The sequence below is a fragment of the Odontesthes bonariensis genome, chromosome 15, assembly GCF_027942865.1.
Source record: "Odontesthes bonariensis isolate fOdoBon6 chromosome 15, fOdoBon6.hap1, whole genome shotgun sequence".
Lineage (NCBI taxonomy): Eukaryota > Metazoa > Chordata > Actinopteri > Atheriniformes > Atherinopsidae > Odontesthes > Odontesthes bonariensis.
In genome coordinates this window covers 17993914-18009159 of record NC_134520.1, presented here as the reverse complement: position 1 = coordinate 18009159, position 15246 = coordinate 17993914, and the positions used below count along the sequence as shown (strand labels likewise).

The 15246-nt window shown below is 40.8% G+C and overlaps 1 protein-coding gene across 3 annotated transcripts in view; it reads left to right on the top strand.

Annotated features, from left to right (window-relative positions):
* Positions 1-15246, top strand: part of agbl4 (AGBL carboxypeptidase 4) — a 305045-nt gene that overhangs the window by 270841 nt on the left and 18958 nt on the right. For all 3 annotated transcript variants that reach the window (XM_075485313.1, XM_075485311.1, XM_075485312.1), the window contains 3 exons: positions 407-496; positions 2615-2729; positions 5105-5216. In XM_075485313.1, the coding sequence (XP_075341428.1) occupies positions 407-496; positions 2615-2729; positions 5105-5216 (317 nt within the window). The remainder of the gene's footprint in view (positions 1-406; positions 497-2614; positions 2730-5104; positions 5217-15246) is intronic.

The window sequence follows — 15246 nt, the reverse complement described above, 5'->3', positions numbered from 1 at the left end:
CACCTTCATCTACGTTGATAGCCAACAAGAAATCTTCAGCTCAACCGGCAGATTTTCAATCAGAGAAGGCAACTTTCAGGTCACACCTGTTGCAGGCTGCTCTTGAACCCTGTAGATGTATAATTCACCTTGACTGTTGAATATTCTTTGCAGAGTGTGGGTTTGATGTTTCATTCATGTGTTTCTGTCTGAAAATTGACACCTAGGTCAGGCTGTGTGTTGACCCATCCTCCTACACCGTGCTATGTTAAGGTGCACATGCACATGTCTATTGATGACAAGTAAAAATTGTGATATTTCATCGAAGTAAGATTATTTGCCTTAACTTTTTTTTTTTTTTTTTTTTACTGTATTTATCTTTATTTACACCTTTCTCCACCCCGCCCCCATCACTTCCTTTTTATAGAACACGTGAGTTCAGAGAGGGAGAAGAAGCTGGTCTTTCTCACAGCTCGTGTTCACCCTGGAGAATCTCCTGCCTCCTTCATCTGTCAAGGTAAAGGCCTTTTTGTCCAGTAGTTTCCATGTTTATGTGATTGATTCAGTTTGAGCACCACTTCCCTGTCCCTTCTTTGTTCATGTATAGTTCAGAGTTCATGATGTGCACAGGGTTCAAACTGTGCATTTCATTAACATTATCCAGAGGATCTGCTATCTGCTCTGACCTTTGTCTTAATGGGAACACAAATCCTAAACACAAAACCTACATTTTATTTCTATTTTATCATCACTTTTATTGAATGAATGACAGCACTAACACATAAATAATTCTGCTTCACAAGGATAGGACATTTCAGATATAAAACAAACAAGTGGTGTGAGTTTCTTTACAGTTATGGACAATTGGAAGAATTAAGGCCATGTATAGACGTGTGTTAGGTTAATTTGTCTGTCTTTCCACGTTAGTCAGCCATGATGCACAGGCAACATATCAAAGGTGTACTCTGCCTCTTACCCGGTGTCAGCTGTAATAAGCTCTGGTCCATCATGCCCTGAACCGAATGAAGCGGGTGTATAAAATGGATGCATGGTTCATAACTGACTTAAAGGACCCAGTAGTATATAAGTGGCAGCCATGATTGGAGCTTAACTTTCTGATTGCTAAAGAAAGGTGCTGTCAAGTTTCTTTTCTTATCTCCTCCAGCATCTGCTTAAGGATACAGTGGACCATCTCATATGAAATTAAAGGAAATATCCCCTTCCCACAGTTACTTGTGATCACAACATTTAACGCATTGAGTTACCATCATAGAGTCATACTATTTGGAATTCTTGTAGATAAAGCGGAGAGAAGAATTAAACTATCAACCTTGGTAATGGCGTAACACAGTGTATTTTTTCATTGGGTTGTCTATGTTCAAATAGGCTGCATGAAACACAGCAACAGGAGCACACAGGGCAGACTTTCGAATGGGCTTTTTGTTTGTCAATCTGTGGAACACTTGTAGCTCCACCACAGCAGAGCCTAAGCTCACAGCTTAGTGTAGATAATTCTCTCTACCACTGATGGTTTTTTCCTAATTCTTAACAGATTCTCCTTCTGAACTTCTCTTGACCTTATGATGTTTTCCATCAAAGTCAAAGAAAAGTGTTTTATAAAAAGACATAACACATAAACATATTTTTACATAAATTCTTAACACTACCTATCCATTATTTTTATTGGAAATATACAACTGAAGGTATATTTTACCGCCTTTTCATTCTTTTAGTCTTCAAAAAACATAAAAGACCATTTGAAGCTTGTGTCACAGAAAACTCAAAACCATTCATTTAGGAGACGTGTTTCCTGACGTAATACATCTTTTTGGTGTCTTGGAACTCGTGTCCCTCTTTATAAAACATGGCATTTACAGTATTAACCCAGAATTGAACAGCTGCTTCTGTTAATGCACTCTTTAGACAGTTACCCTGCACCTGAATCTGAGGTGCTTCAAACTCACAAAAATAGGAACAAGGTGATGTGTCTCTACATAAAATCTCAGGAAATACAATCTAGAAAAACAATTGGAGTTGCAGTTTTCTGGCTCCTGAGCTCCGGTAGCTCAAATCTAATAAAACATTCTGAAAAAGTGGAAACCTTTGGGAAATTGTCTTCTTGTGCAGCCCAACAGCCTCAAAGACTATTTTAGTGGGATGTAATGACTATGTTGCTCCCTTCCTTCTGCTTAGACTGAGCTCTATCTATCTATCTATCTATCTATCTATCTATCTATCTATCTATCTATCTATCTATCTATCTGTCTGTCTGTCTGTCTGTCTGTCTGTCTGTCTGTCTGTCTGTCTATCTGTCTGTCTGTCTGTCTGTCTTTTTGTCTGTCTGTCTGTGTGTGCGTGTGTGCGCACGCGCCTTGTCATGATCAGATGATTTGGCTTTTAGCCCACTGTGTGCTGTCTGTTTTTCCAGCGCCGTCAGCTCCATTCTATTTGTATTGATTTAGACTTGACGTCTCCTATTCCTCCCTCGATTCTGATGATGCCCCCTCGCTGTCCTTCCCTCTCCTTTTGTTTCTCAAAACTCAATTAACTACCAGCCCGCCTTTGCTTTTCTTTTCAAGTCTATTTTCCTCTGCGTGTGTGTGTGTCTGGTTGGATTTGTGTGAATGTGTGATAGGTGTGATTGACTTCCTGGTGAGCCAGCATCCAGTTGCCCAGATCCTGCGGGATCATGTGATCTTCAAGATCGTCCCCATGCTGAATCCCGATGGAGTCTACCTGGGCAATTATAGGTATGGGAAGTTTGGCTTTTTAATTTGAATGCATCACTACCTTAAATAGAATTCATTATGTGTTTTCTTTTTTCTTTATCATCCTACAGGGGAATATATATCCTCTGAAATCCACCTTTAGGGAGCTTAATGAATTCATACAGCTAACAGCAGTGTATTTGTTAGAACACAGTGTTTGACTTTAGGGCTGTTATTTCTGCCAGCACTTCGTCCATCCTCTCCTCCTCTCTGTTTTTAACACTGTTGCTGCAGCTCTGTGGGTATCCTCCTCTCCTCTCTTCTCTCTCCCTTCCTCATAATTGCCTTTTACTTAATAGGCTCAGCCCCCAGAATACTAATGCTCAGTGAGATAAGCATCAGCAGCGGGCTCCCCTGTGTTTGTGAATGCCATCTAGTGGTGATGCTTCTCCACTGCCTCTAAAAATACATTTGGATGAATTTTCAGTTCCCCCTGCGTCTGTAGTATTTATTGTTGACTTTAGATAGCCACTTCTTAAGGACTGTTCTCATTAGTTGTCTTTCACACAGAGTGGTGATAAGCTTCATATTGACAGAAGGTGAAAAGGGACGGTCCTCCCTTCCTCAATCACACATGCTCATTTTACGGATGTCACTGTGCTCTTCCGCAATCTGTCCTACCCGCAAACACACACACACACACCCACGCACACACAGAAACACAGGGACATGTATGCCGTAGCACACAACTCGGCAGGATACAGCTGAGAGCAGACTGGAACATGCAGAGCAAATAATCAATGGCAGTTAACCTGGGATGAGTATTCTGTTCATGGCTGGCTGCTCTCTCAGTTGCCCTGCAGTCTCGGGGTAACAGAAACACCTGTGTCATTACCGGCAACTTCAGGAAATGTCAAAGATACACATGACAACAAACAGCGCAGATCAGGGTGCATCTTTATGTGTAAACATCCCATTATGGCAGTAGGAGGCCGCCATAGGTCAGGCGCCCATTTGGCCTCGTCACCGCTACATCCACGCTTCAGCTCCGGGCCAGCCAGACCTTTCTTACATGTCATGTGCCTCTCTTCGCACATTTCTTGTGTTCCTAACACCTGCTGTCAAGGCACACACACACAGAAAAAAAGAATGTAGAAAAAAGAAACAGTGCAGGTAGCAGTCTACAATCTGTCTGTCTAAGTAGTGTATCTGGCGAACTTGTAAACAAACATAGCTGAATTGACCATGCCCTAAATCATTCTTATTTACTACAGAGTGCATTATGTTTACCTTACGGCTGAGGTGCCCTTGAGCAAGGCACCGTACCCCCCATACTCCCCGGGCGCTTCATGGCTGCCCACCGCTCCAGGTTGGCATCTGTCTCTGAGTGTGTGACCCTGTGCATGTGCATGTGTGTGTCAAACAGGTGCCAACCTGGATGGGTTAAAAGCGGAGGACAAATTTCGTGTGTATGCATGTATGCATGACAATAAATCTGATCTTAATCTTAATCTTAATCTTAACTTTGTGTTATTAGTGTCACAGGGGTAGCTAACTTCATACTGGGTAACATCTCCATGGAAACTGACACCGTGAATATTATCAGTTTAAGTGGCAGCTATATAGCCAACTCAGTGAGAAACCATGTGCAACTCACAAGTTTTGTACTTCAAGTAACATTCTAATATAGGGTTGAACAGTTTGATTCATACTATTTCTAACATTATATGATGTAAAAGCATGTTGATAAAGCCTATTAAAAACACATTGTTTAAGTTTTCTACCAGCTTCCCTTTTAACTGTGTTGCTTTTAGCTTGGATTATGTTTTTAAATTCCTGATTTTCTTTTTTCTTTTATGATTTGTTCCATCTGTGAGAGATATCAGGCTGCTGATCCGTGTTTGCAGTTGGTCGTGTAGTTACAGAACTGCCCCTTAGGTGTTAATGCACTCATAGCCTGAGGGGATGACCTGCTTGACCTAAATGATCATATTATGGGAAATCCGATAATGCACAGATTTGATGGCTATGTTGAACCCGCTTTATAATCAGGCCCTGGGTTTTTATAGTAAAGAGGTTAGAATAATCTCAAACAAAGGGAACGTCACAGACATAATTTTTCCATAGTTGTCTTTTTCCCTTCGCCTTCATTTGTCTGTGCTCTCACCGCCATCATTTGATCAGGCATAAAAACCTGAAGCTATTGGCATGAGATGTAGACTTGTACAAAAAGTAAACAAATCAGAAACATATCTTGAAAAACAAACTTTTGCTCCGAATATGTAAAGAAATCTGCATCTTACCTGTAATCATTTGCTTCAGTATATTTAAAAGGCATTAAAAGTGCTTTAGATATTTTTCCCTTGAATCTCCTCCTGTCCGTATGCGTGTGCTCGTGTGTGTGTGCGTGCATACAGGTGCTCTCTGATGGGCTTCGACCTGAACCGCCACTGGCAGGACCCCTCTCCGTGGGCCCACCCTACCCTGCACGCTGTGAAACAGCTCATTGTGCAGATGAACCAAGATCCAGTGAGTCTGCACACACACACACAAAGACAAGCCACATGTTCTCTGTTCTGTGCTCAACATTCCTTCACCTCAGAGGTGTCTACTGGTCCCAGGAACAGTTTTCTTTCTCCCTGCTTGGTTCAGCATGTTTCTGCAATCGGTGTTTAGCGTGTGTGCACTTTGGAGCATGGAGAGGCTAGTCAGCACCTCCAGAATGTCAACTAGGCTCTCCTGGCCATTCAAAATACATTAGTGAAGCAAGACTCTGCGCTTTCCGTGTTAAACTCCACTGTAACTTTTTCCCTCTCTAGCTTTAGTCGTTCAGTAAGAAGAATGCAACACAGGCAGGCATGGGATTTTTCCCTCTCTGTTCCTGATGTTAATTATAAGCAGAGCGTCAGGTTGGTGGGATTACTGAAGGTCAGTGTGTGTCCTGGGAATACTCTGCCCTTTTGTACACTCCTCTAATCCTGATAAGAGAGGGAGCAGGCTGGGGCGGGATGCAGGGCAGGCCAGAGATGTGGTGAGGCGCGGAGCTGGCATCGGGCAGATTAACCTTTTCCCCCGATGCTGACACACTGATCGATAGACTCTGTCATGGCAGGGTGATCCACTCATGCCTGTCATTCACACACACACACACACACACACACACACACACACACAGTAACACACATGCTCAGCAAAGACAAACATTCACACACACACACACACACACACAGTAACACACATGCTCAGCAAAGACAAACATTCACACACACACACACACACACACACACAGTAACACACATGCTCAGCAAAGACAAACATTCACATACACACACAAACAGATACAAATACAGAGCTGTAGCTGTCATGCTCCGACGAATGGATAATCTTGAATGCAAGAATCTGGTATGTTTCCATCTGCAGGCCTTTTTTTTTCACAACCAGATGCATAGTTGTACGAATAAGTTTCAACCTAACCTCTTCAGGACTTTGAAAAGTATTCAAATGAAACTAGTGACAAAGCTCACATGTAAGCAATAAAATTAAGGCTTGTAACCACTTGTGTTGTCACTGCTGCACATTCGCACACATTCAATCTTAATTAATGGCATACTTTTAATCGCCTGCCACCACAGTGAATGTGATTTCTCCTGCTGTGTAAATGCAACACCCAGTCAGCACAGTATTGGGCCATATGTTTCCTAAGTCCACTCCTGCTGGTCATGTGTCTTCAGTTCCCTCTAATATGCTGTTGACAACAACCCCGCCAGCCATTGTCCTGCTTTAGGCCCTCTTCTCTACGATGATTGCCTTCAGTCTTGCAGAGTTAATTTGGAAGCTCGGGCATCCTCTCGTCTTCCTCTCCTCTTCTGTCTCTCTCTTGCCACAACCAGTTAATCCCATCAGACACACTACTCATGTCTGGGACTCACAGATGCCAGCTTCAATGCCAGTTCTGCAGCAAGGGGCCCTCTTCTGCCCCCCGCCAAGCCCCTCCAATTCATGTGTATCTCACACAGTGGGCATAGAGTCTAATGAGGCTATCTGCAGTTGGAAGGCTCTGCTCGAGGACTATCTCCATTAACAGGAGATCAGCTGCAGTCACATCAGAACAGTTTGAGCTATGCTACAGTAGCATACTGTATGTGGTCCATCTGCTCGCCAACCAACTCTGTGTGAGTATTTCTTTAGAAAGCTAAATTCTAGGGAGAAAACTGGAATCAATCAGCAATAAATAGAAGTCTGTGCTCAGTGATTATGATAAAACACGTTACTGGATAATCTCAGCGCTGCTGTACAGAGGTATGTTAGTTGTCACGAGCTGCAAGAAATAACAGAATTCTTGAAAGAGCACATCTACAACTCCTTGCAAACAGCCGATGCATTTCCGATGAAGATGGCTTACCTTCCAGACACATAGTTAATACCTAGGTTTGCATTTCATACCATTAAGATGGTTATCGTCTACATCCTGTTCCAGTCTCTGCGACATCACTTCCAAAGTACCACAGCCACATCCATTTGGTGTGTACAACAAAGCCTCTGAGTCCAGATGACATCTCTAATTTTGCCCCACATGTCTCCAGACTAAGAGCAAAGGCCACCTAGTACAGATGATCCCTAGACACCCCACACACTGTTTGCCTGAGAAAAAAAAAATCTGTAACTAAATGACCTCTAAACAACACACATGCCTGCAAATAAATAAACGAGCAGAGCAAATGCAAAAGTCTTGTGTTGACTCTACTTTGACATAACCACCACCAGCTGAGTCAAATGTGCCCTAATTTACCAGTGTTTCTTACACGTCTCACACACAGGTAATTGGTGTGACAGAAAACCTTTTTGTCAAAAAATAGAAGAACCCTCCACGTTTGCAACATCAAACTCAGCAGTGCTTTCCCTTCTTATGGCAACAATATAACTGTCAAGGTTGAAGTAAATCCGATGAACGCTTGTAAGGAATATCAACACGCTGCTAATTCTAAGAATGTTTTAAAATAATTTGTAATTGAAGGAAGTGGATATTCTGATTTATAGTTAAAAGTCAAACAGGAACGAGGAAATCATACTCTGTGTAAATAGTGTCTGTCCCACACTGCTACCACACGTAGGGGTACAGTTCCCAAAGGATTTGGGTGATGGCCTCACGCAAAGCTAAATCTGCGTGCTGTCACTGTCGACTGTTTTTATTCAGCCTATCAATGAGTGCGTCACTCTGGGCAACAAAGTAGAAACTTATTATGCACAACTTCCACATATCTGATGTAGATTGTGTTAAGTAGATAAAAGACATAAATCAGAACATAAATCTAACCCCAAGGCTTTGCCGTGACCTCTTTAAACTCCTGCACATCTGTGCATACGCATCGTAAATCAGAGTCACATTGCCCTCTGATCCACTAAGGAGTCTTTTCAGTTTGATACTCCATCACCCACTCGTTTGACAGACACTTCAGTCATTCCAAAGTGATTCTCCATCACAGTGATTTCAGCAGCTCTCTCTTTCTGTTGGTGAAATAGTTTCCTATCCCGTTCAGACAATAACTTCAATAACTGGCTCTGAGTTCCCAGAAAAGTACCATTTCATTCAAAGCTCGTCGCAGTCTATACTGCATTGTATTATTGGCTGTAACCTTTTATATCCCAAATATTTCTGTAGAAATTCAGCACTGCTCGTATTACTCTGACCTAAACAGGAATTGATGTTTTAAATCAGTGGCATGAATCCCATCAGCCAGCTCTCTTGGAGCAGTTTTAAATACACCATGTTGTTACAAAGCCAAACCTGATCCGATAACCACAATAAGTCAATTTATCCCAACACATCCTTATACCTAAATGGTTCAAACAGCATATACATATAAGGTTTTGCAAATGTGGGGAGGTATAAAGCAGTGACCAGCTCGACATCTGTGGAGGTAGACACTGTAGAGGCATTTCTCAAACAGAAGAATGTCACCCCAGAGACTGGGGTTCATGTCCCAAGTGAGACCATTATTTTCTGTTTTGTTTGTTTCTTCCGTTTTGTTCCATTGTTTAAATGTCAAGTTGGTGTCACAACTTGTGTTTTTGTCCATTTCTTGGATCTCCGCATGAAAACCTGCTCCACCCTTATTCACTTCTTTGTGTAACAGGGAGCAGGAACGGAGCAGCAGCCGTGGTATCTAAGAAGCAGAAAACAAATGTCTTCAAAAATGGCAAAACAGTGTAAAAACAAACATGTGCGCTTCACATATAATAAAGTGTAATGTCAATTATATACAGATAACCCGAAAATAACTAAACCTGGACTAATGCTATAGTAGAGTGTTTAACCATGAGTATAATGTAATATGGTGATGATACTGGATGGATATTAACATGTTCTATTGCCCTTGTGTGACTGTGGAAATGGCCATCACAGGCTCTAATCAGGGTCTCGAAAATGATAAATCTCTGACAGCTACCACTCCTATCCTCCTTTTGTTGGCTTTGTTGCCCTTAAGGCAGCGTTTGCTCCTTATGTAAATCATTGCAGGGTTAGGTGCAATATATCGCTGATACTAAGTGACACCTTGTCTGCTTCTAACAGACCCTACCAGTTCTTCTGGTGTCACGTAGAATAGATATCTTTGTCTGACAATGACTAATGACTACGTTTTTCTCCAATTTTTTGTGCTGATGCAAAAGAGTAAACTCAAGGCATTCAAACACTGATTTGGACATTGATTGCCATAGCAACTGTCAAACTATAAAGTAGAAATGTAAAATATTGGTGTCATTAAGTAATGTGAAGGACAGCTAAGTCCTTTGCTCGTAGTAAGGCTGTAAACTTTCTCTCCACCTATCTGAAGGCAAACTTGCTTAAAAAAATTCCATCATTTACCATCTGTAGCTGAACATTGGTCAGTAGGGAAAATGGCTGAAGGAGTCAGTGATGCAAGGAGCTATAATCTGTTCCCAAGCCACCCTGTTGTTTGTTTTGAAAAGAGAGAAAATGGAGAGGGAGGAAAAAAAAGGAAAGGAGACCGAAGAAACAAATGGACCCATCTCCTTCCTAAAGCGCTCCCTTTCCAGCTCATTTATCAAAAGCAGAAGAAGAATTCTTTTTGATTGGCTGATTACCAGAGGCATTCATCACCGGCAAATGTATTCCCAGCAGTCTGACACTGCCATTTTGGATAATTTGTTAAGGATGACAAAGAGGTCATTGTTGCCTTGGCTTATTTTTGACCTTTTTAATATTAGAAAATTAATTTTCAATCTGAAACAAATGTATTAGGTCCCGTCACAGCACCTAGATAGATTTTGCACCCTGAAATCCTTCCTAATGCCCTCTGTCTATGACTTCTTCAGTACTGTTCTCAGTCACTGTCTGTCTTTTTTGCCCATCGCTTAGATTTGCCTTATTTAAGAAGCTGGCTGTGTGTGTTTTGTTGGTATTTGTGTCTTCTCTCTCCTCTCTATGGGCGTTAAATTGTCCTCTGGTGTCAGCCAACCATTTCTGATCCATTTTTGAGATTTATGGCCAATTTTTCCCCATCGTCACTGCGTCATTTCAATCCCTCCATCATCTCTCGCTTTATTCTCCCTCTGTTGGAAGCTGATTTGTCTGCTTTTCACAGGAAGATACAGATGAAGCTCTCCTATTCTGGCAATCTTTAGGCCATTATCTCAAGTGAATTCAAAAGCTTAGTTTAGTTTTTTTTAGCTATTCTTTTCTTTCTTTTGCAAATTATTTCATTCTGTTTTCCTCATGTTCTGCTTTTGCTGTCTTTTCTTATCCCTTCTTCATTTCTGTGCACATGTCCGTCTTCCTCATCTCTCTCGTCTTCTCCTGGCAAGCCCTCCAGACAGATGTGTCAGTTTATGTGTCACTAACAGGCCCGAAGCGGAGGGGTGCCTGTGCCCGTTCAGCCTGATTACAAGTCACCTCTGTGTTCATAAACAGACAAATACCACCATCAATTTGAGAGCACCGTACAGGCTGAGAGGACGAGGGAGAGGGAGAGGGAGAGAGGAGAAAATCAGATAGATAGAGACAGACGGAGGCAGAGTTTTGTGTCATTTACTTTCATCCATGAAGCAGGTCATGCCATCTGCCATGTTCTGTCACTGCTGCATCATTAGAGGGTCACTGACCACGTGACCTTGTGGCCTGAATTGGGTTCGCTAACTAATGAAATATTTGTTAGGGTTTTACTGTGTGTACGTGTTGTTATGGTGAATGTACCCATTCCCTTCTGCGGAAATTATGATTCTAGCTCAGGTATGCATTTCACGTCTAAGTCACTAGATTACTAAAGTACATTGCTCTAAAGCTAAGCCATTTTACCTGTGTTATTGTATAATTCAATTATCCATAAAAGGCTTAGCAACTATAAGTAGGTACTATGTTTGTGTTCATGCGTTTATGAGAACAATGAACTATATGTACTGCATATGGTCCAGCTGGATTAGTTTGCTCATTGGTTCAAAAAGCTCCATAAGAGTTACATTTTAGGCTGCCGGGTTCTCCAACGATCACTGGCCAATGCATCTCTTCCCAATTCACAATGGTTTGTACAAATCAACAACCTATAATGACAGATACGGGTAGACTTTACATTTTCAAACGGTCAACAATGGCAGCCTCAAAAGAGGTCAGGATATACAGTATGTACCATGGTAAAATAAACGAAAAGCCTTGAAAACCACAAACACTCACTGCCACAGCAGTTAGAAATTCAACAAGCCCAATATAGCTCCTGCCGGACTCCGCTGATTAGCAGCAGCATTTGTTGGGCAGCAAAGACACAGAGCAACATGAACACGCTTCAGCTAAGAAAATAATCTTTAATCAAGGCGGCGAGTTCTACAAAATAAAACAGGAAGTGAGGTTAACTAACATGCAGAGCATGGGAATCCAAAAGACAAAGCTAAATTATAAAACAAAGAACAATACAAAACCCACAGTGGTTAAAAAAATCCACAGAGCATCACACAAACCCTCCAGTGCATCATATTACCATATCAGAACTTATAAGCTAACATAAGTACTCAAGAAGCCGCAGCTAAACCTATTATCTGATGTAATATTACCTTCACTTAGCTCATTAACTAATCCTCATCCTAGAGTAGGTGTTTTCTCTTGTTTCCTGTAAGGGGAGGCGCACTGTTTGATGATATGAACAATAAACCATACATTTATCCAAATATAAAGCGTTAATTACTGACTGTGCAAGTTAGCAGCAAAAAAAACTGCTCCAGTGACAATCATGGTTTTTGCCTTCCTAACATGAATCTTTTATATGCTAAGAAATATAACAAGCAGAATAAGCAGCCAGTGCTATGCCTGAGCATTTCTGACAACAAGGTTATCTAGTATAGTCAGCATTTCTGTAGATTTTTGATAACTAAATCAAGGCAAGGGCTGATTTTAGGCAATCCTGTACAATTCACTCGCTTCTTCCTAATCTTCTTCATCCTCTTCTTCCTCCTCTTCAGCATTGATTCAAAATGATGTGGTTGAGTTTCTCAGCCACCTGCGTTTTCCATTGTGTAGCGTAGAGAAGTTTTACAGGATTTCAGTTGAGTTAACTTAAAGTACATTAAAGCGGTGGAGCACTGAATGGAGATAGAGGCTGGAACCAATTTACGTATTCATAGACACACGCATAATAAATCATCTGAAGGTGTGGCCTTAAATCTCAGATATTTCAAGCCATGAGGGGATTACCTTCGTAAGAAAAAAAAGTACTCCTATGTGTCTTATTTTCACGATCGTACATTCCTATTTTGTCATTTGATCAACACCAGGGGAAACTTTAAAAAAGCTTTCTGATTTTATTCTCATCTTATGACAACAGAGCTAACTACCTTAACAAAATAAGTGTGTAAGATGGCTGGTGGGGGTTCTGTTGTGAAGCAATTGCCTCAATGATCTAGTTGTTTAGTGGTTTGCTTTTGTCTGCCTTTGGCTGTAAGCCAGGACCAAATGTTGCTGAAAGTTATATCAAATCTGAAGCTGTTCTTACGGTAAAATACGGTGTGCAAAAGCAGACAACTCGACCGGTGTACTAACAGTGAGTACAGGGGAAGGCCACAGAAATGATCAGCTATGTACCCGCTTTATAGCCCATTTTAAATAGCCCTTTTCCCACAGACTGAAAGTCTAACATGGTATATTATGCACTTCATTTGTAATACGGTTCACTTTTTTCCTGAACAACCCCCCCGTCTCCTCAGAAAGGTATGCTGCTGATGCCAAAAGCTTTCTTCGGGAGCTTGTAATCCTGCTTCAATCAGCTCCTTTTCCTTTCCATGTAAAGATAAGCCCACCATTTATGGCACCCACTGCACTTCTCCGCCCCGCTCTAATTAATATGCAGCAGATAAGCTCTTGTCTGACAAAATTTCATTCGTTTGACCTTCTAGGTTTTACACTAAACTGTTTGCCGTCACCGCAAGTTCATCACAAGTTGAAAGTTCGCTGGAGTTTCTGCAGCAAGATGGGGCTTTTGTCTCTCTCTGAGAGGTTTAATTTGGACACTCGCACCCTCTCTGTTTCTCTCACTCTCTCACTCTCTCAAATTGTCTTCTGACTTTCATTCAGGAGTCTCTGTTTCTTAATTGCCCCTAATTGCTTAATTACAATTTCAAATGAACAATTCTGGAGGTCAGAGCGGGTTGTTAATTGAAGCATCAATCACAGTGGTGGGGCCTTCAGAGCCGTCTCCGTTTGATTGACAAGGCATTAACTGAGCAATGTGGTAAGCATGGACATGACATTGTTGGCACTCCATGGCTGTAACTGCCGATCATTTTGTGTCCTTCAAGGAGACCTTCACGGCTTCGTGTGGAAGCCTTTTGGGTTGTAACCATTGTGACTTGTGTTGATACGACGGGGACTGAGATGTTGAATCTTCAGTTTAAATGTGTTGTCTCTTAATTTAAGTCACTTTGACAATCTTCTTCAGTGAGTCATGTAGCTTTGCTGCTGTATTTGTCATTTGTGCTCCCGGAAACTTTATTTGCTCTTTAGCGGTGGTAGCATAATATAATATCTGGAAACCCCAGTCAATAAATTTTGGGTACTTTTGGTCCTCGGCTGACTGTGTCATTTAGTTTAGATTTAGATCAGTTTAGATTTGTTTTTAGTCTGCTTTCACCTTTGAAGCCAGAGTTTGGGAATGAACCTGTTATTTTTACAGCATGCCATGATGAATAAGACAAATCAGTACACAGGTCAATAAAGATGTTGCTTTTCACATTGTGCTGCAGCTAAGAACGTTTTTTTTTCATTACTTATTATTCCTATGGGTTTTTTTTTTCTTTATTGAGACATCTTCTGATGTCTGACCAAAGATCATTGAACAACATCAACAACAAATGAACGAAGATGAGTTTGTTCGATCATGGCTGAGCTGTTGATTTCCGTTTTCAGGTCATTTGACGCACTTGTTCTAGATCTGTGACGGTCAACATTTGGTGGATCTTATTTGCTTTTATCTTGAATCCTCCAAAATCTCCAGGTTCCTCTGCAAAGGTCCCTTTAAAATCTGGAACAGTCTTCCAGAAGATATGAGACAGGCCTTAAATCCAGGCTGAAAACAGTTCTATTTAGCTGTGCATATTACAAATGAAAGTGTTTTATCTGCACTCTTTGCTTTTAATTGAATTAATTAATGATTATTCTTATGTTTTATGGAATGTTTTTATTTGCCTTTTGTGATGTTACGTAGCTGTAAAGAACTTTGAATTGCCTTGTGTACGAAATGTGGTCTACAAATAAACTTGCCTTGCCTGTAATTCTACCCAAAGTAACAACTAAAACCTACAGCGAGGCATCTTTGAAATATTAATATAATCCCGATCTGTGGGCCAACTCTCCTGACGACCCAACGGGAGTAAGCAAATTCAACACCTTAAGGCCATTTTTATTCTGGTTTTATTTCAATTGTATTTATTCATCTGTATATTTATCTAAGATCTTTTGTCAATTTTCCCTCTTGGTGTATGTTTTTGATTATTAATGTATTTTTTTTGTATTCCATGTTGTATTTTAGATGAATGTATGTCCTTTATTCGTCCATACATTTGTCAGTTGTTTTACCACCTGGTTTATTTTCTTTGCCCGTGGATGAATTAAATGATAGTTCTTTTATTCATATGTTTTATTTAAATGCATCTTTATTTAATTTACTTGATTGATTTTTTTTTTATCTTACAGTAGAAATGTAAATTTTACCCACCACTGGCATTTCCTCATTGAAAGTCTGTAAGATTGATGAGATCTGTTTATGATTGCGTTTCCTGAAGTCGTCTATTCAGGAGACAGTTTCGTAGTGCTCTGGGCTTGGAGGTGGGTGGGAGTTGGTGGAGGGCTTATAATGTTCCTTCTTATTCATATACTCATTTTTTAGTGTTTATTTCATTTATTGGGTAAGCACTTTGTGTCATATTCTTATTTTGTGAACATTCCTATACACATAAAGACGGGTTGGAGATTGATATTCATGTTTAAAACTGTCCTAACAACAATTAGTTAATTTAAATAGAAAATTACAGAGTTCCCTTGAATTTGCCTTGAGTTGCGTGT